Consider the following 25,806-nt stretch of genomic DNA (forward strand, 5'->3'; position numbering starts at 1 on the left):
AGCTCCCCCTCTCCTTCCTCCCTGACCCGGGTGTCTGCAGGGCTGTTTCTCTCCCATCCCACTCTTCTTCTCCGCTGACCAACAAAGACAGACAAAGAAAGAACAAGCTCAACAGGCAGAGTTATTTGCAGAGGTGCTGGTTGGCCTGGCCTTGCCCAGAGGTGGGTCCAAAATTGGAGCCAGGGGAGCTTCTCGAAGCCTCTTACAGGAGCCACCTCTGTAGCCCCCTCCCCACTAGCAAAACCCCATCAGACACCAAAACACCACAAGTAGTTATGTTGAAAGCTTGGAAGCCCTTAGTAAGGAACAGGGAGAGGGAAGAGAGAGCCTGGCAGAGAGCATGGTGCAAGGGGTCCAGGAGACAGAAAGGGGAAGGTTAAAAATGCATGATAGGAAGTGGGGAAAAAAAGCATTGGAAGCAAACACTAGTATAACTTGAGAGATAAAGGAGTTAATAAACTGAGAATAAATATTATATTACATATGCTGAAGATGAGAAGAAATCTTTTAGGTTTAATATACTTTATTCTTTTTTTCACTTTCAGCATTGTAATACAATCACTAATACCTAATTGACATTTAAAAAAGAAAAAAAAAAACCCTGAGGAAAAAGCCCAACAAGACAAAGTCCTTGTCTAAGAATGACATGTAAGATTTTTAATTGCAGAAAGTTCTCATTGTTAAGGATTTGATGGTGATGAGGCAGCAAGGTTTGTTTCAGCTCTGTTGTAAGTTCACCAGGAAATAAGAAGTTATTCATATTCTGAACTTTATTGGTGTGTATTTTAGGAAGGTTAACCAGGTGCGTAAGTATGTGTACTATCAACTCTGTTATTTCACAGGCTAATAGATATCTGATGAATTTTTATTTTTGTATTTAACTGTGGAGTTCTAGTTCCTTTTAACAGTTGCAGAACCTCAAAGGCTATTACAGACATTTTTAACTTGCCTGTGTTGAAAAGAGTCATGAAAATATTTGGATGCATTAGAATAATTTATGGCGTATAAATACAGAATTGTTTTCTTGCTCTCTGTTTCTTCTGAAAATAGTTAATTAAAAATAAAACAAAACAATACCCAACCCCTAGCCTACCTTTTGTGCAAAATGAAAGTTTTTGATTAGTTAAAATTAACTCTGGACTAGGTTTTATCATACAGTGATTGAAAATATGTATGACAATAGTATATTACCTGATTGCCGCGAACACTGTTAATTTCAGTGATTTTTTTGAGATCAGCGCTTCTTTCTCCCCCCTCCTCTGCTCCCCACTCCAACTTTAAAGCGTAACAGCACAGATACTGTTTTATGCCTTGTGAAGGTGATTGGGAATAAGGGAGCCTGCTTCCTAGTCTGCAACTCACTATTTGTTTTTAGTAATCCATTTGCTAATCTCCCTGTGCTGTATACATGTTCAGTGTAAGGAAAAAAAAAAGACTAATTAAAAAATAAGCTGAGATCTTTGGAAGAATTAAAAAAATTTGAAATGGCTTCACTTACTTTATAGCTTAATTTTCTACTTTTCCATTTAAGAAGAAAAGAACTGGTATTACTTATTTCAACGTACGCTTAGCACCGTTTATATGGGCAAACTGAAGATAGTGAATTAACACAAAGTGTGTTTAGTGAATGGAATGTTCCAAACTGGTTTTGGCTGAAATTCCTGTTCTTTGTTTACCTGCATACTTGATTACTGTTCTTTTCTTTCTCTGCATATTTAATTACTGTCTAATTAATTGCTCTGTTGATTTTGTACATAATTAGTTATTTACTAATTAATCATTGGTTCCTGCATAGTTAATTAACTTATTGCTTATTTGATTTTTAGACTTAATTGACTATAATTCATTGCTCTATTGCTATACCACCTAATTAGCAACTGGTTAATCAATTATTGTTTGCTTACTCCTGATCTAGTTGTTTAGGCCTGTGATCAGCACGGTTTATTGTCTGCTGTCTGATCTCCTTTTCTGCTCATTCTTCCTAAAATTATTTCTTGACTCAGTTTTGTTTCCATCTCACCTCTGAGCAAAGCACATGCATCTTCTGCATGTTCTCCTGATGCTTTCTGCACCTTCACTAACACACTGTTCTCTTCCACCTGGTCTGTTCACTTCTGGTGTTGTTCCAGCTTTACTTCTGTTTGATGGTTTGTGTAATCAGGCACTTTAAACAACCACAGAGACTTTTGGGGGTTCATCTTGTTCTTCTGCTTATCTTCAAGACCTCACTGGCAGGAGTGAGAGATAAAGTGCCCTGTGAGTACTGATTGCAACTGTTGAAGGAGACAGGAGATGCTAAGCAGTTAGCCTGAACTTTTAGGGAAAACAACTAGCAAGACAGGAAGCAGATACAGTGACAAATAAATCCTCGGAATGGAAGTGTCAGGTAAATCATAGAATTCAATATTCAGTGTTAGTTAAAGCTTTATGTAAATACAGGTTTTGTAGTGTGAATCTTAAATGTGCATTTACATTTGGAGATAACAGTTGTCATCCACCGGTCATTAACAGACTTTATTCACTTTTTTTTTTTTTTAAAGAGAAAAAAAATGGTTAATGCTCACTAGAGCAGAACTAGTTCAAAGGAACTGATTCAAAGGAACATTTCCATTATAAACACACTGCAATCAAAATAGAAATGTGTGTGTGCTCAAGATAGCAGAATGCCTGAGAAGGAGCCCTACTGAGCTCCTAAGAACGTGTTGAGTGTGTTATACATTTTATGTAGCTGCTTGTGTATGTAGTACAGAGTGTATTTCAAACAACAGGAACAGTATTTGAGTTGTTTTTCAGGGATGTTTAAAAAGAGATGAAGGCATACGCTGCTTTAGTTCGGAGGTAGTTGTGTTATTTCTGAAGATGAGGATGCTTTTGTTATAGTTTCATGTGCAAATAACTGTAAAAGAGAGCCAGCTCTGCTGTTCTTAACATTCAGGACACCTTAAACTTGGTTTTTTCTTGAGTGGGGTGAACTGTATAATTAATGGGTCGTGAAGGGAGGGGAATAATGTTGAATAGGGGTAGGGAGTTTTGCTTGGGATTGTTTTGAAAACAGGTCCCAAAAATACAGCTTCCCTGTTCTCTTCCCCCCAGATTCATCCCAAAGTTCACAAAATACCACTTTATTTCTGTAGTTATCCAGCTAATCTGTGGCCTGGTTTGTGCCTCAAATAGCATTGGTTGCTCCAGTTTGATTTCAATGAGTGTATGTCCCTAATTTTCCTTGGGGAGGTGGAGGGAGAGCAGCAATTGAAACCAGTCTGTGGGCCAGGAGTTTGTATATGTAGCTGAAGAAAAATTTTCACGTGCTGTTGAAATTGATTCCTGGGTGTTGTTAGGTTTCATTGGACACAGAAGGGAGCAGGGACTGTTGAAAAATCAAACCATTAAAACATGGCAGCAGTTTTAGAAGTAAACAAAGTCCTCTGGATTAGCTCTCTGCCAAAATTTATGAGCTTTCTTTTTTAGCTGGGTTTTTCTGAATTGTTGACTTTATATTAACCCTTCTTTATTGTTACCTACTCTCTTGTGGCTTTGCTTTCACATCACACCTCTAGTACCTATGAATTAAAAAAAACCCAAAACAAATAAAGTTTTGTCTAAAAAGTTCTGTAAAATTTCTGTTCGAAGCATTGACTGAGGAAAGTTTTAATGAAATTCTTCAGTTGCTGCTGCTTTGAAGGTTTTTGGTTTGTTGAGGGCTTTTTTTGAATCAACAGGAATTTTTCATAGAACTTGTATGTCAAAGTGTATGAAATACTAGATGGTTTTGTTAATGTTGGATGTTAATATTGCCTCTGAGGCCGATATGACATGTTTTGTTTTGAGAGGAAAACTTCTTTTCCCCTCCTTGAATTTTCCTCCTATTCCTGCCCATTTTCCTCCATGTAGATGGGTCAAAATGAGGCCTGATATTTTTGTAAAGTATTGGGGTAAAAGAAGAAAAAAACCTTTGTGTTTGTACAGCTCTGAAGTGAATGGACAGAAGGAGAAAGGAAAATTATGTGATTGCATAGCTGTGACTCTCATATGATGCAACATTTTATGGTCTGTAGCGCTGCAGATGTTTTGACCTTCCTCAATGACCGCTGAAACCACGCACTTAACATTTTTAACTCACAGGGTATGCTCATGGTAACGTGCTAAGGTGAAAATGACACATGAAAGCTTATATTTTTTATAAAATATATTTATTTTCAAACAAATGTTACTATAGTGAAGGAAAAGTTTCCTTTTATTTTTTGTGGTATTTAATTCTTCCTTCCTTCTTTTGTTTCCAGCACTTACACAGGTTATTAGAGAATTACACTTGCTTAGGTGAGGTGAGTAGAAATGTTAAGTACATGCAGGAAAGAACAGTGAGGTCCATGAACATAAATTAAGATTTGGAGCCCAGCTGTATTTCAGAGCTGCTTTGTAAAGGATAAACTGTTTTGCATTTATACACACAACAAACCTGGACAATGACTTAATGTCTTGTAAAATTTTGCCATACGTTTGAAAAAAATGAAATTGTAATGTTGTCTGAGGCTGGAAAGGAGGAAAAGGCTTAATCTATCCCGCTTCCTTTTCGGTTTTGTTAGAAAATTTCTGAGATCTGAGCCAGAAGAAATTTTTTGCCCTGTGAGTACCTGAGTAGGAGTTTAACCATTTCTTAAATGAATTAATTTTGGGATTTATTATTAATGTCTTCATTTAATGGTGTAACATTCTTCATTTCAGCTCGTTACTGTCTGTTAAGTGTATTAAGTTAATTGGTAGTTACTGTGTTAGCTGAACCAAAATCTCAGTAACTAGTGGCAATATAAATAAAGAACTTAAATTTGGAAATACTAACTCCTTGTTTTTAAACTTGTTTTTCAGGAATCAGTTCCATCTTCATGTGCAAGCTTTGTAACTTATTTTCACCAAATCAATCCGAACTATTGTCTCACGTCTCTGAGAAGCACACAGAAGAAGGGACCAATGTGGATGACATCATTATTCCACTCCAACCTCTAACAGTACCCACCAGTATAAACAAAGATGGAGAAGGTACATTCATAAAATGGGAAGAATGTAATTTTCAAAGTAATTTATTTTTTAAATAAAACCTGCGGTGTGATGATTCTGCATTGTGTATAGGATGATTTAAATAGCTTTTTAAAATAATGGTCACTGTACAACTGCCACCCTGAATTTCATTTGATGCAGAATAGATTGGAGGACAGATGTAGATAACTTCAGCTTGTCATAGGGGATGATGACATGGGTCTATTAATTTTAAATATCAAGTATAGCAAAGTCTGCTTCCTGCAGCTTTAATTTGAGCTACGTAATAGCAGTGGGAAGGCTGTGTAACAGCAGTGGAAGGCAACCAGGACACCATAGATGGAGGTCTTAGGAATGGTGGTGAGCTTTCCGAATTGTCTAACTTGTTTGTTGTGATTCAGATAATATTTATAGTTCTGTTCCAAAAAGGAAGTGACATGGTTCGTAATTTATAACTGAGCTTTGTTATTGGCACTGGTAAATAAAGCAGTCTGGTAGTCAAAGGGTTGGATTAGTTACACAGAACAGTTTTACTCTGCAGTGGAAAAAGTTACATTCATTCCATTTTTAACCGATCATAATCGCAGTCCCTTGTAATATTAGCAATGGTTGAAAATAATTCAGACTTCATCATTATATCTTCTTTTAGACCTTACTGAGCAATGGATTTATGTGTTGGCAAACCTCTTACTCAACATAATTTTCCAGTGGTTATGATTTCTGGATTTTAAAAACTGAGCTTATGAACAAAACCACTCTAATATCATACTTAAAAGAATTTTTTATCATTACCATATGCATGTGATATTTCTTCGTTTGTTTACCAGCAGTAATTCAGTAATTATATTAACTTCAATATAAGAAGATATTTCTAATAATGATCATGTAGTGTTCAACTGTAGCTGCTATCTCCTTGGATGGTTTGTGCGGGAAAATTGCACCAGATGATTATTTTACACAATGCCTAAAATTAACAGTGCAGCAGCAGAAGATGAATAAATATCAGCTCTACATCAAGTTTCAAAATGCCATTCTATTGTAATTATACAGAATGAATTTCTCAGGCATGCAGGATGCATCTTCCCTTCTTAAATCTTTGTTTCCTGTTATCCCTTCACTAAGTTGTATTTCTGAGCACAGTGAGGCGGGTACTTTGTAGCATATTCTTATTCCTTTTAGTAAAAAGGCTCTCCTGTAAACTTCTTTTTGCATGTGTGTCAGGGACTGTCTGCAGTTTTTGCATTGTATTTTGTCAAGCATTGTACAGTTATGAGAATAGTATGTCATTACTCTTATGATCTAAAGCAACAGAAATTAGACATATGCAGCATTTAAGAAAATAACTTTGCAAATCTAATTATGTAAAATACAACATTCGTATGTTAAGTTACATATTCATAAGTTACCTTTTCCATTATTCTTGGTGAATACTTTTCATCATCTGATATGATCATATGGTGCCACTTTTTTCAGATTATGTAGCCCAACTCTTTGCCATCTGCTGTCAGTAAGAATGTCAAGGTAAATTATTTTCACATAGTTTTCAACTTGTGTTCTAGACATACTTCAATATTTCTTCTTTCCCATCACACAGATTGATCGGAGAAGAGGGTATGCTGTTCTGAAGTCCTATTCAATTATTTCCTGTATTCTCTTTGAAAAAATAGGGTATTTCACAGTAGAATATAGGAATTTGGAGAGTTCTTTCAAGACATCAATTTTTTCTCTCCTGTTATGGAATCTGCAGCAGATAAAACTTTATAATATACAATTTTTATCTCAGTGGACCCTTCTTCATAGTAATTCTGTATTGTCACTGAAAGGAGAAGTGATTGATGAGTGACAGTTGTAGAAATTACAGCTTCTTTTTAATACTCGTTGGTTGATAGGTGAACATCTTTTTGTCCTTGGAAAGCATAGTTTCTCTTCTAAATATTGGTAAGCACTATAGCTACTCCAGAATTGGTATAGACAAGTGAATGCTGGGTTGTTAATGGAGCTATTTGTTCTGCCTGATTAATAAATTAATGATTTTAGAAGTACTGTGAACAAGTAAAATGCTTGGCAGTGCTCTCTGCTGAATTTTACTTAGTCATGCCACTTTCCCATAGTTAGGTCATGATCTATTTGGAGTCGATTTGTCCCAACCATTTTGGCAGGGTGATGTTAGAATTTTTTTATCAAGTGGAACCAAGGGTACCAGGCAGATGTTGCTGGTTTGCAAATTATGCATAGGTCACATTTTGTCCAGCGCTGGAGCTGTTTTTGTTTGGGAAAGGACAGGTATTTACTGGTTAACTGTAGTCACTCATACTCCACTTTTGCATAGGCTTTCCTTTCATAACTTTTCACAGCGATCTCTGTCTCCTTCAGAGTGCTTGTCAAAACTCTCTGCTGGTTTTTATTCACTTCTACTTAGTCAGACTGGTAATGATTTGCAGGACAGCATCAATGGCCCTAGCTTCACCTGTTCATAATATTATTCCCTGATGAATTGTTGTTTGGTTTAGGCTATATCTGCGTTACGGGATACACGCTGTATTGATCATGAAATCTTGAAGAAAGTTACGTTCAGGGTATCATAATTTTCTCCAAGGGGTTTAACTCATTAGGGTCACTTTAAACTGTGGCATGTGCATCAGCCTCATCCTCACTTGAACGCAGGATACAACTAGAGCGTGCATTCACGCTTGGGGGATGAGAGGTGTTCCTAGGTGCCGTGATCTGTACACATACAGAACAGTAACAGTGTAAGGCTGTGGATGGGATGACCATTTAACAGGGATATCTTACAGCTCGTACTCTTCTAGAGTCAGAGGTATGTTTTATTGAAGACATTTTGTAACTTTATTTATATGTGTGATTGAGTTAAGGCTGAGGGGTACAAAACCAGAGGAGGAAAATCTATGATATATTTACAGTGTATAGTCTTAACCATTTATTGTGTTTTCCTGTACATAACAAAATAACTTTGGAAAATATTGATGACATGTTACCATTGCTCATCCCATACCAGTCAACTACCCTTGGAGGGTGTTGTCCTTTAGTCAATCAGTTTTGGTAAAGCTTGGTTTTGAGGTAGACACTGTACTGAGGATCATTAAGCCCAGTGGAATCCACAGTGCTGACGTGCCAGGATCTATGTGGTCTACAGTCTAATCTACAAAGAGTTAAAAATACTCAACAGTGAAGTTGCTGTTACTTTAATTTTATGTTTCCTTTTCTTGAAATTTGTTTTATTTTAAAAGTGAACTTTAAAAAAATGTTGCCTAGGGCCTAATGCTCTGGAGGTCTGGTTGTGAACCTCTACTTTTATGTAGCATGATCCAAAAAAAATTAAGTAATTGAAACAATCACAGACCTCAATAGACTCTGATTGTGATTGTGTATATATATATATATATAGCTTAGCTAAACTTCATGGGATTAATTAAATATAATTCTGCTGTATAATAGCATGAAGGCCTCATAAATGGAAATGTTCTGTGTTACTCATGTTCTGAATATTTTTGAGACAATTGATTATTAAATGGACTGATTTGGAGATGCTTATGTGAATAATTCCTATGAAGGAACAGTATAAAAATAGACATACAGTTTATTTCATTCTTCTGTTTTTGAAGTGCCTTTTTTATGTCTCTGAGTACATAATTATATAGCATAGCACAGAATATCTTCCCCAAATATTACCATTGCTCATCCCATACCAGCCAACATAAAGATGAGTTTCAGTGAGTCTGTGATGAGTGTAAAATCCCCAGAAACAACTAAGTTGTTCTTGGGAGAACAGGATCTTACTTTTAAAATCTTTTTAATGACCAATTTAAAACTTCTACTTCTGACTAAGCATCCTTGAAATAAGTGTTGATTGTTTTTTTTGTTGGGTGTGTTTTTTAATTTAATATACTACTTTATTTTTGACAGTTAGGCAGATTCTTTTTTCTCACAAGTGATGATGTTTCTGATTCACTTGGTTGTGTACTAACAGATGAATGACGATATGCTACTATTCAGTTACTGCGTATTGTTAATTTTGGGTGGTGCTTTGAACTGTGATTAGTACAATGCAGCATGAATTGCTAGCTGGTGGCAAGCTGGAGAGAGAGAAACAGCTGGAATTTATGGTCGTGTGCATCATTAAAAAATTAATTCCGCATTGCTAACTCAAAGTAGCTTGAGGTATGTTTTGTTGTGGAAAGAGGAAAACAAGGAGCAAGGAAATGTAATGACTGTCATAAGCCTCGGAAGTCCTGGTGATGTATCAGTTGCCCACATGAGGCCTCCTGTTCCTGGGTAAGTCGCTACCCAGTGCCTGCCACCAAGCCTTTATAAATATTTGAGAACTGCTGTAAAGTCTTCTACTGGTAGGCTCATTTACAAACAGTTGCAAAATCTAGAGATTCTTTCTATGTTTGCCGCACCGTTAGTAGTCGCAGCGATGAGAACTACAATTTTGTAGGCCATAGAAGAGGTTCTACCGCCAGCCTTCTAAAGGAGCAGTTGTCACGTTTCCACTTGCATACAAGATTTTGTTTCAACTTCTGTCTTTAGTGTGAAAGTGCTGTTCTGGTGTTCATTCAGTTTACATTAAAACAGTCAGGAAGAACATCCCTCTTGTACCTGATGCTGCTTCATTTCTTTTTGTTGGGTAATCTGATGATCGCGTTGTAAAAGAATAAAAGAATATCGTACACAGGGAATATGGTGGTTGCGTTCATTCTTCAGATCCTGGGATTTAATCACTTCATAGTAACCTGAGCAGTATCCACATCTGTATTCCTCATACTAGGTTTGACACATTGTCAAACTGTGACCTTTTTACAGGTTGACAGGAAGATAAATGTTTGTTTGCTTGATTTAATTGCGTGTTAATTTCTTTAACTCAAGGCACCAAATACCGACTGCTGTGATTGATGGATATCAAAATAAGGAATGGTAGCAAAGAGAAGTTTTGAGAGCACTGAAATCACCCCTGTCCTTTTGGCCGATAATTCGGTGGAGTGCAGTAGCACACACATTCAGAACACTGCTGATGGAGGGCTGCAAAACCTTAGGTGACAAGGTTGCTCTTTTCCTACTCATAACGAGGCTTTTAGTGTTCTTACTACATTATATTTAAGCAGACAAGTGCTCCGCCACTTTTATAACAAGACAGAATGCTTTCTTTTTCACTTGATATTAATTACATGATTAACTCAAAGCTATACTCCCTGTGTGTGGTTTTTGTTTGTCTGGTATATTAAGGGAAATGTTGAACAGATTTTGAATCAGAAGCTGCCAGCACCTCCTGTTCTCTTGCGTCGTCTTCCCTTAAGATTCCTTGAGGTCATTTATTTTTCCATATGCTCTAAGTCACCCAGTTTAGTAAGGTCTTTTGGCACATGTGCTTGAAAATTATTTGGGGTTTGGTTTTATGTGTTTTTTCTTTTTTTTAATATTCTCTCCTTTCATGATTTTTTCAGACTTTTACATTGTCAGTATCAGTTTATCAGGCAGAAGGTAGGCTGTCGGCTTGATGAATACTTGATAAAAACGTTAGACACCTCTTAACCTTTGTTCTTGATACACACTGGTTTGGTGAAAGTTTCTGGAATAGCAGCAGGAGAAACATGTGTAGTACTGCCAGTCTCTTTTAGCTTGAGTAATCTCATGATACTTTCAAACCTTTGGAACGGCAAGAATTGCTTAATTACTGGGCATTTCTGTCTTGGAACCCAGAAGACATATTTCATACTTCTACCATCTGTGCTGTGAAAAACAAACAAACAAACAAAGAAGCCCAAACCAACAGTGAAAATACAAAGTTCCGAGGAGAATAATTTTATTTTTTATTTTTGCACAAGTCTCAAGTTTTGGAAGTATTTTAGTGTAAAAAGACTTTAAGGGACTGCTTCGCTTTGAGTTTGTGTGGTTTTTCCTGAGCGTTAAAAACAGAGTTCTCGGCAAAATTTTTGTATGTGCCAGTCCTTTGTCTGTCTCTGATGTTACAAAGATGATGGCTGACAGGTGCTTCATTCCTGTTCTGTTTCACTTAGCACATGTTAATGCACATTATACTCCGGGTTTTTTTTTGCAATTACGATGACCACATCAGGCTCTTTTACCTTTTAATTCTCAAAGCTGGAATTCGCTGCACATAACTGAAGGTTCTTAAACTGGGATATTAAGTCACCCTGGGATCCAGAGACAATTCACGGCTTAGGTGATCTGAACTGCACTCTGAAGAGCGGTTTCTCTGTTCCTTAGATATAGAGGACAAATATTAACTACTTTGAGAGCTCAAGTGTCTAACATTAGATAAGATGAATCCTAAAAGCCTGGAAGAAGCCTGACTCTGTCCTGTTTCTCCATACACCATCAGGCAAGCTCGTTTTGATGCATGCTAATTTTTCCTTCTACGCTGAGTAGGTATGATACTTCACCAGGTGTCTGCTCAGACTCAAAACAATCGTGTAAACGCTACCATGCTTTGCTGTTTGTGAACTGATAGTTTCTTGCAGAAGAGCAAGTTCAGTACACAATAACAAATATACAAATTCTATACAATAACAATTGGATAATTCCTCAGGAAGCCAAGTATAAAGAAGTAAAAAACCAATCAAGCAACGCCTGAGATTAGCAAGAAAGATAGAGACTGATTCTTTTCATTGTCTTAAGCTATTAGATAGAAGTAATTTATAGCTAGGATGAAATCTCCCGCAGTAACTTCACAGCTATCCAGAAGTTTCCCCCCTACCTTCTGAGTATCTGCTTTTGTTGACTAAAAGTTTTCTTTGTTATCTAGTTGGTTTGGTCAGTGAAGTCAACAGTTATGTCTGTGGGTGGGTGACAGCAAGTTGGCTTTTGAAGTAACTACAGCAGTGATGAGAGGAGTCTTAAGCAGGAAATACGAGTGTGATGTTTTTTACATTGTTATGCATTTCTGTGTTCACTACACCTCATTGATTTTATCCATGTTCCCTCTACAGAAATACGGAGATGTAAAGTTATGTTGTGTTTATTAAGAAATGTGGATTACTTTTGATTTTAATTATTTGAAGTACTCATTAAGGAAACATATTTTTGCATGACTTCTGGAATTTATTTGTTGCCAACAATTTTTTATAACAACTTTTGGCTAGAAAGTGCTAACAATAAAGAATGACAGGAAATTAGAGAGTAACTGTTCAACTTACTAAAATGACAATGAACTTTCGGTTTTAAAAGAGAAACTTGTTTTTCTCTGAATATATCTCAGTTTAAGGAATTTCTTTGAGAGTGATTTCACTTAAAAAGACTTTTTTGTAGAGTGTCAGAACACAGCAGAGCAACTTTGTAGAATATGCATGCAAATATACAACAATCTCAAAGAGCGCTTGCAGTGTAATTTCTGTAAAACTGTGCCACTTTGACATCTGCCGATCTCAGTAACACAAATGTTGCTGCTTTGCAGCTAGCAGAAATGCCAACAAATACCACTGCTTAAAAATAAGTTTGTGTCAAGCTAACCTTTTTTTTTCAGCTTTAGGGATAGAGGCTCTCAAACTTTATTTAATATTCATGTTTTTCAAAGGTCAGATGGATATTAGCTAATTAGCTGTGGAATTTAATTATAGCTTTCTTTTCTAGACCTTCTTGTAGTGAAGAGGAAAAGGGGCAGACCAAAAGGGTCTACTAAGAAGTTTTGTACAGATGAAGATGTGGCAGAAAATAACCCTGTTCCAAGTGAAGAAACTCCACCTGGGACAGAAGAAGCACCAGAACTGTCTGAAGTCTCACCAGGCAGCTTGGAATGTAGGAAATGCAATCGGAAGTTCTCCAACACGCGTCAGCTGAGGAAACATATCTGCATTATTGTTTTAAATGAAGGAGAGGAGGAAGGAGATGGAGGTAAGAAAATGTCAAACAAAAATATCTGAAGCATGTTGTGAAACAGTGCGTTTCCATCCTGTGACCTGATTGGTAACAACTCGTAATCCCCAGGGTTAATTTTAAATGGAATGGAATTGTCTGTTTCTTTTAACACAAAAAAGCACGTTGAAGCAAAACTGAGAATAAAGTCAGACAAGGTATTTTAATTTTTTTCCAAAAGTTCAAAATGTTTATTGCACTAATGATTGTCTTAAACTCCCTGAAATGCTTCTTTGGCATAAGCAACTGTTCTTTCTCACAGAAGATTATGGTTTTCCAGTGAGAAGTGTTGTGGGCCACATAAGTAAGTATCACACACAGGTGAGGAAGGATGAGCCTGTAGAGGTGTTTCTATCCTGTGATATGGGAAACTTGAATTCTGTCCTGTTCTTTTGATAGATTTAAAGACTGTTTTTCTGGGTGGCTTGTTGTACTGTATGAAAAATAATGCCAAACTCACCTCTTCGATTTTACACAACTTTATGTGAATGACTGTCGTTGGAGTATGAAGAGTTAATTGTTTAAATTCAGCTTTAAAATTGCTTTGAATATATTCAGCCTCTCAAAGTTTTAGAATAGAATAGAGCAGAACAGAATAAATATTTTCATTTCGAAGGGACTTACAATGAATCATTTAGTCCAACAGCCTGACCACTTCAGGGCTGACCAAAAGTTAAAGCATGTTATTAAGGGCATTGTCCAAATAACTCTTAAATACTGGCAGACTTGGGGCATTAATCACCCCTCTAGGAAGCCTGTTTAAAAAATCAGTAAATATTCATATAGAATAGAATAGTTGGAAGGGGCCTACAACGATCACCTAGTCCAACTGGCTGTTTAACTTTGTTCAACTATGAATGTCACATGTATACAAAGTAATTCATTTGACAAAGTTTCCCAACTTTGCGTGAGTTTTGTGTTTGCATTACAATTAGGTTTTTGCTTTTGCTATAGTTGTTTAGCGTGATACCTTGTTGATTCTACTTGTAGACAAAATTCGCCGTTGACTTTTCTCCAGTTTTCTATTACCCTTTTGTATCCAATCTGTCATTATGATACACAACTAATATGACTATTTTACTTTCAGTGAGATGTACAGTTTTAATTTATGTGGCAAAGACTAATTAAAATAGGCTTAGAATATGTTGACAGAGCACAGAAACTCTTGCTTTGATAAAGTATCTGGTTATTTTTTTACTATCATCAGTGGTAGGATTCTTCAACTATACATAGTGACCTTTACTCCAGCTGTCTCACCTCTGACACCACAAGTGTCCGTGCCCTTTGCTGTTTGAATGTGCTAAGTACGATGTTCCATTTGCATTGTTTCGGCGATGTGGCCTTTTCTAATGTCACAGAATCACAGAATGTTAGGGGTTGGAAGGGACCTTGAAAGATCATCTAGTCCTTTTAAAATAAAATCTCAGATCAGTATAAACTCAAATTAACTGTTCTTGACCTGTTAGCTCATTAGACATCCTAAATCTTACCTTGATCTGTTTTGCTACAAAACACACTGGCAGATTTTTCAAAGTAAATTGTTCATCCTTTTCCTTCTTTAAAAAGAAAATAGTCTAAGTTTTGGGCAGATGAAATGTTTTTTATTTATCCTTTGACAAAAGCAAACCCATCAAGCAACGTCAGTCATTCCTGAGAAGCAGATACCGAGGGCTTCCAGTTGTTGGTGATTAGTACAGCTAGAATGTCTCCAGCCCAAAGCTTCCCACCTTGACTGCAAACTGTCAAGGTATTGGGGCCTGTTTATATCCTGAAGGGATAATTCTTGCTTGGAATATATCTACAAATTCAGTCTTCAGCTGTCTGCTGATTACTGTCCCATCACAGGAAAGCTTTTCACTTCTGGCTTTACCATATGAACTGCTTTGGGACAATTTTTCGGTTTCTGAATACGTAGATGAAAATAGCATCTTCTCTCACTTTTCAGACACAGTAATTGGCTAAAAATCATAAGGAACTTTGACTGCAAGTTCTTCTTCCTTAGTCTTTGACCTCTTACCTGATACATACGGGTTGGTTTTTTCCCCCCTTTTTATCAATGTTTCCAATGTGAAATTACTGTTATCTGATTTTCTAATGCTTCTGGGATTTTTCTGCAGTATTTTTTTACTGCCCTCTCAAGTTTTTCATTTCTTGCAAAGTTTAGCACTGTATGGACATCTGATTAATAATCAAGCATGTTTTCACTTTGCACTGGGTCTGGCTGGGCTGGAGTTAATGTTCTTCGTAGCAGCTCCTATGATGTGGTGTTTTAGGTTTGTGACCAAAATAGTGTTTTAGCTGTTGCTAAAATATGCTAAACATATAAATATTGGAAAGATATATATTGATATTCTGTGTGTTATTTTTTATTGAGAGAAACATAATGTATGTTTTGAGCTGAAGTTGAAACATTAGGAAAGGTTTCCAAGTAATAAAATGTTTTGCTGTGTTTTACAGATCCACAAGGGAAATGTTGAAGTCCTTATCATATTGGACATTTAAAATTACAGTGGATAAATCACTGTAAAACTGTATTGAAACTGCAGTATGTATTGGTCAGAGGAATAATTGATGGATGTAATAGGCCTCTGCTGTTCTTTGCTTCTGTGATTAGTGATCCACGTTGACCTCTTGGAGATCAGTGTCTCATTGATAGTTCTCCCAGTCGTTCAGGAGTCACCAAGCCTTACTGGTTACCGACATCCTCTGAGCATCTAGTCTAATCCTGTGATGCATAATGATTGCCTTCACCCTGTGGGCCCATTCAATAAAACAGCAAGAAAAAAGTGTTACTTTTTTGCACAGAATTAAAAAATGTCCATTCTGCTTACATGCAATGCCCCATGTACGTGCTCAATAAATAAATTTTTTTGCCTGAGAAAATTGCTGTGATTTAGGCAGAGCTGTGCGTACACCTATTTCTGTTTTTATTTGGTTAAACCAAATTGATGGTTTTGGCTCATGATTTGGATCTGGCTGGCTGGTGGTACTGCCATCCATTCTTTTTTGTCCTAAGACAAAACTAGAAGAGTTGAGCTTCTTCTTGAACAGCCACGTGTCTTCACTGTGTCAGCTCCCAGCCAGGAAACGGAGCTGCTTCAGCCTCTGCCTCTGGGATGGGTTTGGGGGTTTTGGCTGTTGCTGGATTGGATCAGTTCTCCAGCAGCTGCCTCTGAACTTGCTCATTTTGAGAGGCAGACAACAGGTAGTTATTTTAACCACCGTCCCTCTCCCACACTGCAGCAGTGGGCATCTCTGGCAGATATAGGGGAGGCTATTTGATGGCTGGGGAATGGGATTTGGCTGGAAGACAGATTACAGCAGTGGACAGATTCTCTTCTCTGGAGTGAACCATTCATTCCTACTGAAGTAGGAGCCTGCATAATTCTTAAAGATGGCACTTTTGGCCTTAGTTTAAACTGGCTTTGCCATCCGCTGGATTCTAATTTAAATGAGTTCTTTCTGGGAGTAGTATGTCAGTCTCTGCAGGAGATACAATTGCATGTGTTCATTTTAAATGGCCAATTTATTTTTTTTAAGCTGTTCTCTTGCTACTATGAAATACCAACATCTTTTAGGGGATAAAAAATAGTAATTTGAATGAAGGGTAGTTTAAAAACATGCCAATTAGGGATATGTAGCTGTGCTTGCAAAATGTCGTACATCCAATTATGAATGCAGAGAGCAGTACCTTCAATTAATGACTCAAATAGAATCATGGGACAGATGAATAATCTAGTTCGACGGGACTCTGAAGGCAGTGATTTGTTCAGAGCTGACAGCAGCTTTACTCATCGGCACAGACATGACCATTTCTTAAACGTGTTAGAAGGCACAGGCCCAGCGTTGTATTTCTTGCACAAGCAGAAGCAGGCCTTTAAAATGCCTGTCACTAGATAGGGGAGGTCAGTTTATTATTCTGTTGAATTGAACTGCCAGTTGACAAAGTGCTAAGCTGACTGCTTAGCAAGGGAAATGCAAAGTGAGGCAGTTTGTCTAAATAAATCTGGTTAGGAGCAAGCAAAGACCCTTACTGCTTGGAGAAACTTTGCTTAGCTGTTCTAAGTCGCGTATACTCCATTTTCTCATAAATCATCTTAAAATCACTTACGGGTGTTCCTTTATAATACAGCAAGAATTGTATTATACAGGTGAAGTGTCCTGGTTGCGAGAGACAAAACACTTATTTTGACATTCCAATCCATAATGTTAACTCGTAAGTGATTTCTTCCAGGAAGACGACTGAATTACTGTTGATATGGTCCCATATTATGGAAAGGCAGTTTGAGCCCTGTGGTCCAAGTTGAACCTCTTGTTTTTAATTAAAACATGCTTTTGTCTCCCTTGTAATCCTTTCCTAAAGCACACCTTCTAGTTCAGGGTTTTTGGTGGGGAGAGTGTTCAGGAAGAAAGCAGCTGTCACTGAGAGTTAATTTTTTGGTTGTTGTTTGGTGTGCCATCAAGATGGATCAGATTAGTGGATGAATTTTAACATTTAAGTGTTGGAACTTGACTTGACTGCTCTGTAGGGAAGAGACCTTTTTTTTTTTTTTTTTAATGCATCCTGTGAATGTTGAGAATGTTCATACAAATATTCATCACTAGTTGAAGATGTATGATCATCAACTGAGTTGAATTTTCTTGCTTGCCTGCTTTTGGCCAATATATGTGTGGGCTTTTTTGTGTTAATGGAATTTGCATGGCACTCAATACCTTCCTCACATCTTTGCAGATACTGAATGCAGTCCTCCTGTTAGTAGCTGGATGTTCTCAGCTCGTACTAAGAGGGAAGTTGGGATTCAGTCCTTTGATTGAAGTACTTACCAGCTTTGGGTTTCTTAAGAATATTTTCACATGGCCATAATCTTCATATTTAGTGCTTAGCATCCATGTACAAGGTTTCTATGCATATGAAACAGCAACATTTTAATAAAGAAATATTTTTATATTGCAATTCCTTATGTTATTTTAAAATAGCATTTTTGGTGTTCTGTTTTGAAAGCAAGGAGTCATAGCCAACTGTATTTATTGTAACATGTCTGTTCTGTTCCACAGCTTTTACCTTTGGTCAAACTTCAGGAACTAGCAAACTGATCTGCCTGATAGAGGCACATTAGGGAAGAAAAAAAACAGCATGAAACATTTGTTAGCTTTTTACTGTGGTAATAGTTATTCATTAGTGTGGATCCCTAACAAACTCAAGTCTGTGGTTTGTCCTTTTCTTCCTTTTCGATTTTTTTAGTAGAATTCCAATATTTAAAAGTTAATAGAGTTACAGGTTGACATGAAAAGCATGAAAAGGCAATAAAATGATTTTGTCATTTGGTTTAACTTCATTTCCTCATTAAACTGACTAAGTCTTACTTTGTAATGGTTAGAAAGGAGGATTTAGGAGTAGGGTGCTTATATTCTACTCATGTGTGTACCAAAATTCATTACGTGATCCCAGGCAAAATGGAGAAAATTCTGTTGTCCTCATCACAACTTCCCTTTCAATCTAGAATTCTGCATTTCTTTTAGCTAAAACACGCAAAAAATTCCTCAGAGTTTTGTCCACAGGTATATAAAATAATTTTTTTCCCCTAATACTACCACTAACTTTTACCATCCACTGAAGAAAATGAGTAATTAACCTAATTAATTTTTGCATTTGTTGTTTAACAGTATGTGAAGTAGCCTCAGGGAAACACAATTTAATAAGCAGCCTACATTCTTTGCATATTCTGATTCTTTATGAAAAGACTTTCTTGTTGGTGGCCTCGTCCTGCTGTGAAATTTGTGATGATTTGTTTTATTGTTGATAAAGTAACAGAGGCGGTTTCATGAAGGAAATGTGGAAAACTCTGTTTATTTCCTCCCACTGCCGTTCATCACACCAAAAGAAAACACTGCACAAGCAGTTTCTGGTTGAAGGGCATATTTCTTTATATTCAAATATCCCTTCAAAGTATTGCAGAGAAATGCTGGTGTTAGAATTACGTGGTTTCAATATCAATTAATAATTTACAACTATATTAAGAAGTTAAATGGGGACATAATGAGACCCTTTACACCTATAAACCAGCAATGTTTTCCAAAATCATAGAAATCTACAGAGAAAAAGCCAGTGGAGAAGAGGCATCTGACAAGGAATGTATCTAGTGAAATTGAAGAAGTCATTAGCAGACACTGAAAAGCAGGGAGCTCTCAAGGCAGAGCATAATTTTCTATAATCTAGACACTGGGGCAAAAACGTGCTAACGTGACTCCGTAGAAAGATGGCTTGCCACCTACGTTTGAGTTCAGTTTACTATGTACTTGCTGCTCATTCTAAGTATTGTAAATATAAATTTCAGTTTTACAGATTAGCAGCAGGTCATTAACAGTTGTCAGTATGCCTGAGAAATCTAAAACTAGTTCCTACATTCTTGTTTCCTTCTGGTTTTGTATCTAGTAAAGAGCTTGCAGTTTATCCAGGTGATGGTTACATGATCAGTGCTAGCTATGCTACTTTAGTTTGTGCTTGTGTCCTTCATTTTTTTAAGGAACAGCCAGCACTCTTTAACACTTTGTTCCATTAAGGTAAGACGACAGGAGACAGACTTGTTTGAATCTCAGCTCAATCTTAACAAAATATTACTGAAATTAAAACACAGCCATTTCCATGTAGCGTCTCTTTCCATTGTTTTTGCTATTTGCAGGTCATAAACAACTCTAGACACACTACAATTTTGCTGTTACTGGGTTTTATTTATATGTTGTTTCCCTATCTCAGTAGAGCAGCTACAGCATATTATGAATATACATTGAGTGACTTATTCTGGAGATTGTCAGCTGCTTTAGAATCAGGGCGGGAGCTGGGGGAAGAAATTCGCTGGGTTAATTTATAATATTCTTCCATCAGTTTTTGCTTTCCTTACCTATTACCTCTAGAACATTTGCATAATGTCTTCATTTGCCAAGTTTGTTTCCTTTAGCCTGCATTTACTACCACTTCATCTAATATACAGAAATTTTGTTCTTATAAACTTGCAGCCCTCTGTTTTTAGTCTTTATGCTGCTAATTCTTTATATATAAGCATTTTTATTAATTTTCTTTAGAATTTCAGAAAGAAATTCCTCATTTGCTTTAAGGAAGAAGTAGCTTCAAGGAACAACTCAGCTGATTACTGATTATTCATTCTTTTTTCAAATAAGTGTTTTGAGTACAACTATGGCGTTGCTTTCTAGTTAATGGGTCCAAAAGTTACCCAGTTTAGGAGACTGAAGACATTCTGAACAGCGACAGTTAGGCAATGATTTAGAAGTGCAGGTCTTCAAAACGAAGAGTTACATGTCAGGAGTTAGGTTGAACCAAAGAACTGTTTTGAACCGTAATTATTCTTGAATCAACACTGAAAAAGAAAACTGTGTTTCTGGCTATTTATTCCCAACAACAGTGGGGAAAAAAAAAAGGCCTAATCCAGACTGTTGGAAGACTTTCCATTAAATCAGATGGATTATGAATCCAAAACTAGGAGAAATAAGCCTAAAGTAATCAAATTACATATGGAAAGGAGAAAAAGAATTTGTTCATTAATGATGAAATGATAAGAAATTCTACAAAGTTTGTACATTTTCACAAAAATCCACAATAATATCAAGGTAGTTTAGGAACACAAATGATTCTAGGAGTCCATTTTTAAAATTTTGATTTTTTTTTTTTTATTTTGTTTATTCTCTCTATTTGTATAAGTATTACACTAGTTTTATTAAATAGGAGGAAAAATGTTCCCCTTTAGGGACTTCATCAGCACATCTTGTTTTGATAACGTGTGTTTCTTTCTACAGTAGCACTAATTTTCTCCTAATTCTTTCTTGTACTGTTAGTGACTGTGTTACTTGCATTTCTTTTGTACATAGTTACATTCTTTTTGATGTTTGCTCTTTAGGTAATGATTCTGACGTTGACCTTGACAGGAAGGAAGATGAGCGAGAAAAAACTCCAAAGAGACCCAGAGTTCAGAAAACAGAGAAAACTCCGTCAACTAAGGAGACTGAACAGGTTTCAGGAGCTAAAAATCCTATTATAAGTGTGGTTTTGACAGCCCATGAAGCTATTCCAGGTAATGAGAATCACCAAATAAAGAATCAAATTTGGTTTTGTCCATGCTGACACTGTATGAAATAGTCATTGGTCTAAGTCTGAACTGCTTAGGATGTTTAATATTTAGTATTATTTGATTATCTTGATACAGAATCTCTGCATCTGGCAGCTACGTAATTTTAGAACTACCGTCGCATTTCTTCATAGGTATGACAAATGCTGGGCCTGGGTGTAGTTATCTGCATTAACATCAGTTATGTTTAGTCTGTGAATAGTTTTAAAGAAGAAAATGAAAAAAAAAGTGACCAAAGAACAGGAAAATATTTTTCCCCTGTAATATCTTTATTACAGCTCTTGATTTGTGTGTATTTTTATGATAAATGAAATTTGTTTATGAAAACACAAGCAACTTAGTATATATATAACTTAATATTTATGCATAGAAATAGTTTGACAAAAATATGTATGTATATCTGAAAATCAAATAAAGTTCCTGTAGAGTATTTAACAGACTCTTCATCCATAAATTTCTATAGTATCTTTTCATCAAAGGATTTTGGAATAATTTCGAACTATTTATTTTAAAAATAGGCTTGCATATGCCTGTGTTTATATAAAACATTCACTCACCTGACTGACAGAATCCATTTTTAATAGTTTTGTGCATTATTTTCAGCTTTGTAGCTTTATTGTTCTCCTTTTCATTATTGCTAACATTTCTGGATATTTGTTTTGCTTATAGCTCTCAGAACAACTAGATTGTATTTATTTATTTTATTGTTGTGGATTGGAAGCTAGCTGGATTTTCTGTGTTGTTCTTTAATATCTTTTGATATTGAGATCTGTGATATGCTTGGACTTTGCTAAAATGCATTTGTAATTGTGATGGTAGAGGAAGCTGGATGAGTTCACCTATGAATATCCCGTGTGCCTAGAAGTCAAGTAAAAACCACCTTCACATACGTTGTTTTGAGAAATATCACACCACACAGGATTTGGACTTACACTGAGCTGTTAAAAATTTGGTCTTGCAATATTGTAAATGTCGGGGAAAGTGGAAGAGGACTGGTGAGCACTGGAAATGTGGAAACTTGGCTTCAGGGTGGTTTGAGATCTGTGCTGCTTTGCTTCACTAGCCACCGGCCCCTTTCTCTGGTGTGGTGTAACCCCGGGCTGTTTCCTAGCTGTTGCTAAACTCTCATTTTCCCACTGTGTCTCCCAGATCTTTTGCCTGTTTCCCACTGCATGTAGCTTCTCCCCTAACTGGTGCCCATTCTCCTCACTGCCACACGTGAGGCTCCCCTTACGCCTCTGCTCCTTCGTCTGGGCAAAGGGCAACATGGGATGGCTGGCTGAGGGGCTCATGTAGCTGTTGTTAAATGGGTTCATACAGGTGTTAGTTTATGGATTTATGCATACATCCTCCCTTCCTCCGGGCTTTTGGGAACAGCTGTTAAGTGGGGTCTCCTCTCTCCAGGTGCTAAATTTTATGCACCTTGTAAGAAGTTTTGTCTTTGAGATCTTTACATTTCAGGCAAGGATGAGAAGAACTTTCAAGAGGGGAAGGAAAGACGTTGTAGAGAGTGCAGTCAAAGACCCATTTCCTTAGGAAACTAGCCTAAAGAGGCAAACAAGATAATAGTAAATACAGATCGTGAAGAAAATGTAGTAAGCATGTGATTCAGGAGAGGAAATGAAAATCTAGGGGAGATTGGTGCCTTAATTACTACCTAGTAAAATTTTTCTTCAGACAACAAAAAGTTTGGCTTTTCTTTACACATATGCTTTTTGAGTGACTCAAAATATTAAAACAACTTCAATTTTGGAGCAATTTGTGCATAATACATGTTACATTCAAAAGGCTTTAATGAACCAAAGGGATTTATGGTCAAATGTGAGCCTACAGCTATTTTTGAAGGTCCTCTCATTCGTTTGATTGACAATTAGTAATCTTATTATATTCAAGTTCCCAGCTAGAATATGTGTAATAAAAAAGTCATTGCTGTTAAGACAGATACAAATAATCATCCTATTTTTCAGAATTTGAAAATTCTAGAAGATATTATATAAGCGGTTAACTCTTTGAAGATTCAAAAGAAACATACTTTATTTAATACAATTATGTTTTAATTTATTTTTCATTGCTTTTTCTTCTACTTTTTCATTAATTTCCATGGTCTAACTATATTTTAATGTCACTAGCAATTCTTAGGCTATTCTCCTTCCTCAGTAATACTTTAATGTCCAGAGTTTTTATGAAGATTTTTCATAGTCTTCTATTCCATTTTTCTGGAGATTTATTATGTGCTGAAGAGGTGAGTTATTGCTATAGATTGCTGTTAAAGAATATGAATAGATGAAACATTTCTGCCTTCTCCCCTGCTTTCTGTGTGCTAGATCACCTGTACAGTCAAGTTGAAAGTAAAGTTTAAAAGTGTTTAAGCACTATCAAAATTTAGTCATCTTTCTGCAAACATTATCATTCTGTAGCCAACTCTTACCTAGCTTTAAAGATGCATGGAAATACCCCTTTTTGTGTCCAGTGCAGTAAAATCCTGTTGAAGGTGTCAGATAAGCATTCTGTCAATCAGAAAAAGTAGAAAAGGCTTTAAGAATTAGCTGTATTTTATCCACAGTATAGAGGAAATATTCAGACTGTATGTCTCCCTTCTTAAATGAAAGATGCTTTTAAAAGGATCACATTAACAGTTTGCTATATACTGTTTAGGTTTGGGACACTGCTTTACATCACATGTTCAGTAGATTAGGACTAAATTGATCTCTTCAAAATCCCTTCTAACAAACAGATCAGTTAGTTCTTAACTTCCCAGAAAGGACAATTGGACAACATTGATTGTTCCCCCATGTTCCTTTTCTGTAATGCTTGCTTGGGAGGCATATGAAAGGTAATAGATTTACAGCTTTAGAAGTTTGAAAGCTTGCATTAACCCACAGAGTAAATACAGTTTGAATAAAAGTGGTAGATTTTCTTCTGTGGAAGTGTTGAAGTACCTTGACAGACTGAAGAGGTGGGCCTGTGCAAACCTCATGAAGTTCAACAAGGCCAAGTACAAGGTCCTGCACCTGGGTTGGGGCAATCCCGAGCACAGATACAGGCTGGGCGATGAGTGGATAGAGAGCAGCCTTGCGGAGAAGGACTTGGGGGTGTTGGTGGATGAAACACTGAGTATGACCCGGCAACGTGCGCTCACAGCCCAGAAAGCCAGTCACATCCTGGGCTGCATCAAGTGTGGCCAGCAGGTCGAGGGAGGGGATTCCGCTCCTCTACTCTGCTCTGGTCAGACCCCACCTGCAGGGCTGTGTTCAGCTCTGGGGGCCCCAGCATAGGACAGACATGGACCTGTTGGAGCAGGTCCAGAGGAGGGCCAGAAAGATGATCTATGGGCTGGAGCACCTCCCCTGTGAGGACAGGCTGAGAGAGTTGGGGTTGTTCAGCCTGGAGAAGAGAAGGCTCCAGGGAGACCTTAGAGTGGCCTTCCAATGCTTAAAAGGGGGCTACAGGAAAGGTGGGGAGGGACTTTATCAGGGAGGGTAGTGATAGGATGAGGGGTAACAGTTTCAAACTGAAAGAGGGGAGATTTACATCAGCTCTTAGGAAGACATTCTTGATTGAGAAGGTGGTGAGGCACTGGACCAGGTTGCCCAGAGAGATGGCGGAAGCCCCATCCCTGGAACCGTTTAAGGTCAGGTTGGACTAGATGACCTTTAAAGGTCCTTTCCAACCCAGCCATTCTCTGATTCTGTGGGACACAAAAACCTTGAAGAGTGCTCTGTTCATGAACAAGCGTGCCTGGTATCAGATTAAATGTGGTACTGTTTTTCATAAGTGTCACCATTAAGAATGAGAATGAATAACTACAATTATATGCACTTCTAAAAATACTTTGATTTGAATGGCAGATACTTTTGTTCATAGTCTATTTTTAAGAACTAGTGAGTACACTCTGCCAAATATTCAATCTTCTAGGTTTTTATGTATTTATTTTTATGTATTTTTATTTATTATTTGATTCTGTAATATTATCAAGGCTTCTAAACCCAGTTTATTATTCATGCTAAATTAGTTTGATTCAGGAGATATTCTACTTTGAACATTTAAATTGGTTTATATGAGTCCTGTAATATTTTATAGACTCAGCTTGTTAGTAGGAGAGTTGTTTTAAGTTCCTGTGAAGGTGATCAATGGTAGAATCCTTGGGGTTTTTGGTAGGTATCAAGATACACAAAAATAGCGTGAAGTATTTAAATTTTTGATGCTAAGTATTTTTTTATTTCTAAAGGAGTTGGTTTTTTTTTCTCCTACAAAATCTTAATACAAATATGCAGGTTTTTCTCTCCCCGATTTCCACTGAGGAACCACTGTCTGTGAAGGCCAGCTGTGTTCTGCTACTGTACCCTGTGTGGTAATTCAGGAACATTTTTTTTCTTCTCCAACTGAGATTTTTGGGAAGGGGGAAGAAGTGGTAGAGTGTCGTTTTGCTTACTATTTTGGGACTGATTTAGTTTAACTGATGATAGTCTTTTCTGTTAAACTGGTACCAGTCTTTTCTGTTGAAGGTGACTTTTTTTTTTTTTGTAGCTCACGGAGCGATGGTTGTGGGTTTATGACACATCTGAATGGTTTTAATATCAGACTGTTGCCACGGGAGCTTTCTGACTTGTCTGTTATTTCCCAGTTCACTTCACCTTTCTTGCACCGGCGCTAGTGCTCGTGTCAGCCTGCGATACACCAGTTCAAAAAACTGGGGGAAAAATACACCTACATGTGCTCATGCACATATACACACACATACACATCT

The 25,806-nt window shown here is 36.9% G+C and overlaps 1 protein-coding gene across 1 annotated transcript in view; it reads left to right on the top strand.

Moving 5' to 3' along the window:
• Nucleotides 1-25,806, top strand: part of ZFAT (zinc finger and AT-hook domain containing) — a 92,529-nt gene that overhangs the window by 10,912 nt on the left and 55,811 nt on the right. The window contains exons 2-4 of the mRNA XM_086464990.1: nucleotides 4,864-5,034; nucleotides 12,640-12,900; nucleotides 20,832-21,005. Of these exons, the coding sequence (XP_086321116.1) occupies nucleotides 4,864-5,034; nucleotides 12,640-12,900; nucleotides 20,832-21,005 (606 nt within the window). The remainder of the gene's footprint in view (nucleotides 1-4,863; nucleotides 5,035-12,639; nucleotides 12,901-20,831; nucleotides 21,006-25,806) is intronic.

The sequence above is a fragment of the Leptosomus discolor genome, chromosome 5 (genome assembly GCF_034619465.1).
Source record: "Leptosomus discolor isolate bLepDis1 chromosome 5, bLepDis1.hap2, whole genome shotgun sequence".
Lineage (NCBI taxonomy): Eukaryota > Metazoa > Chordata > Aves > Leptosomiformes > Leptosomidae > Leptosomus > Leptosomus discolor.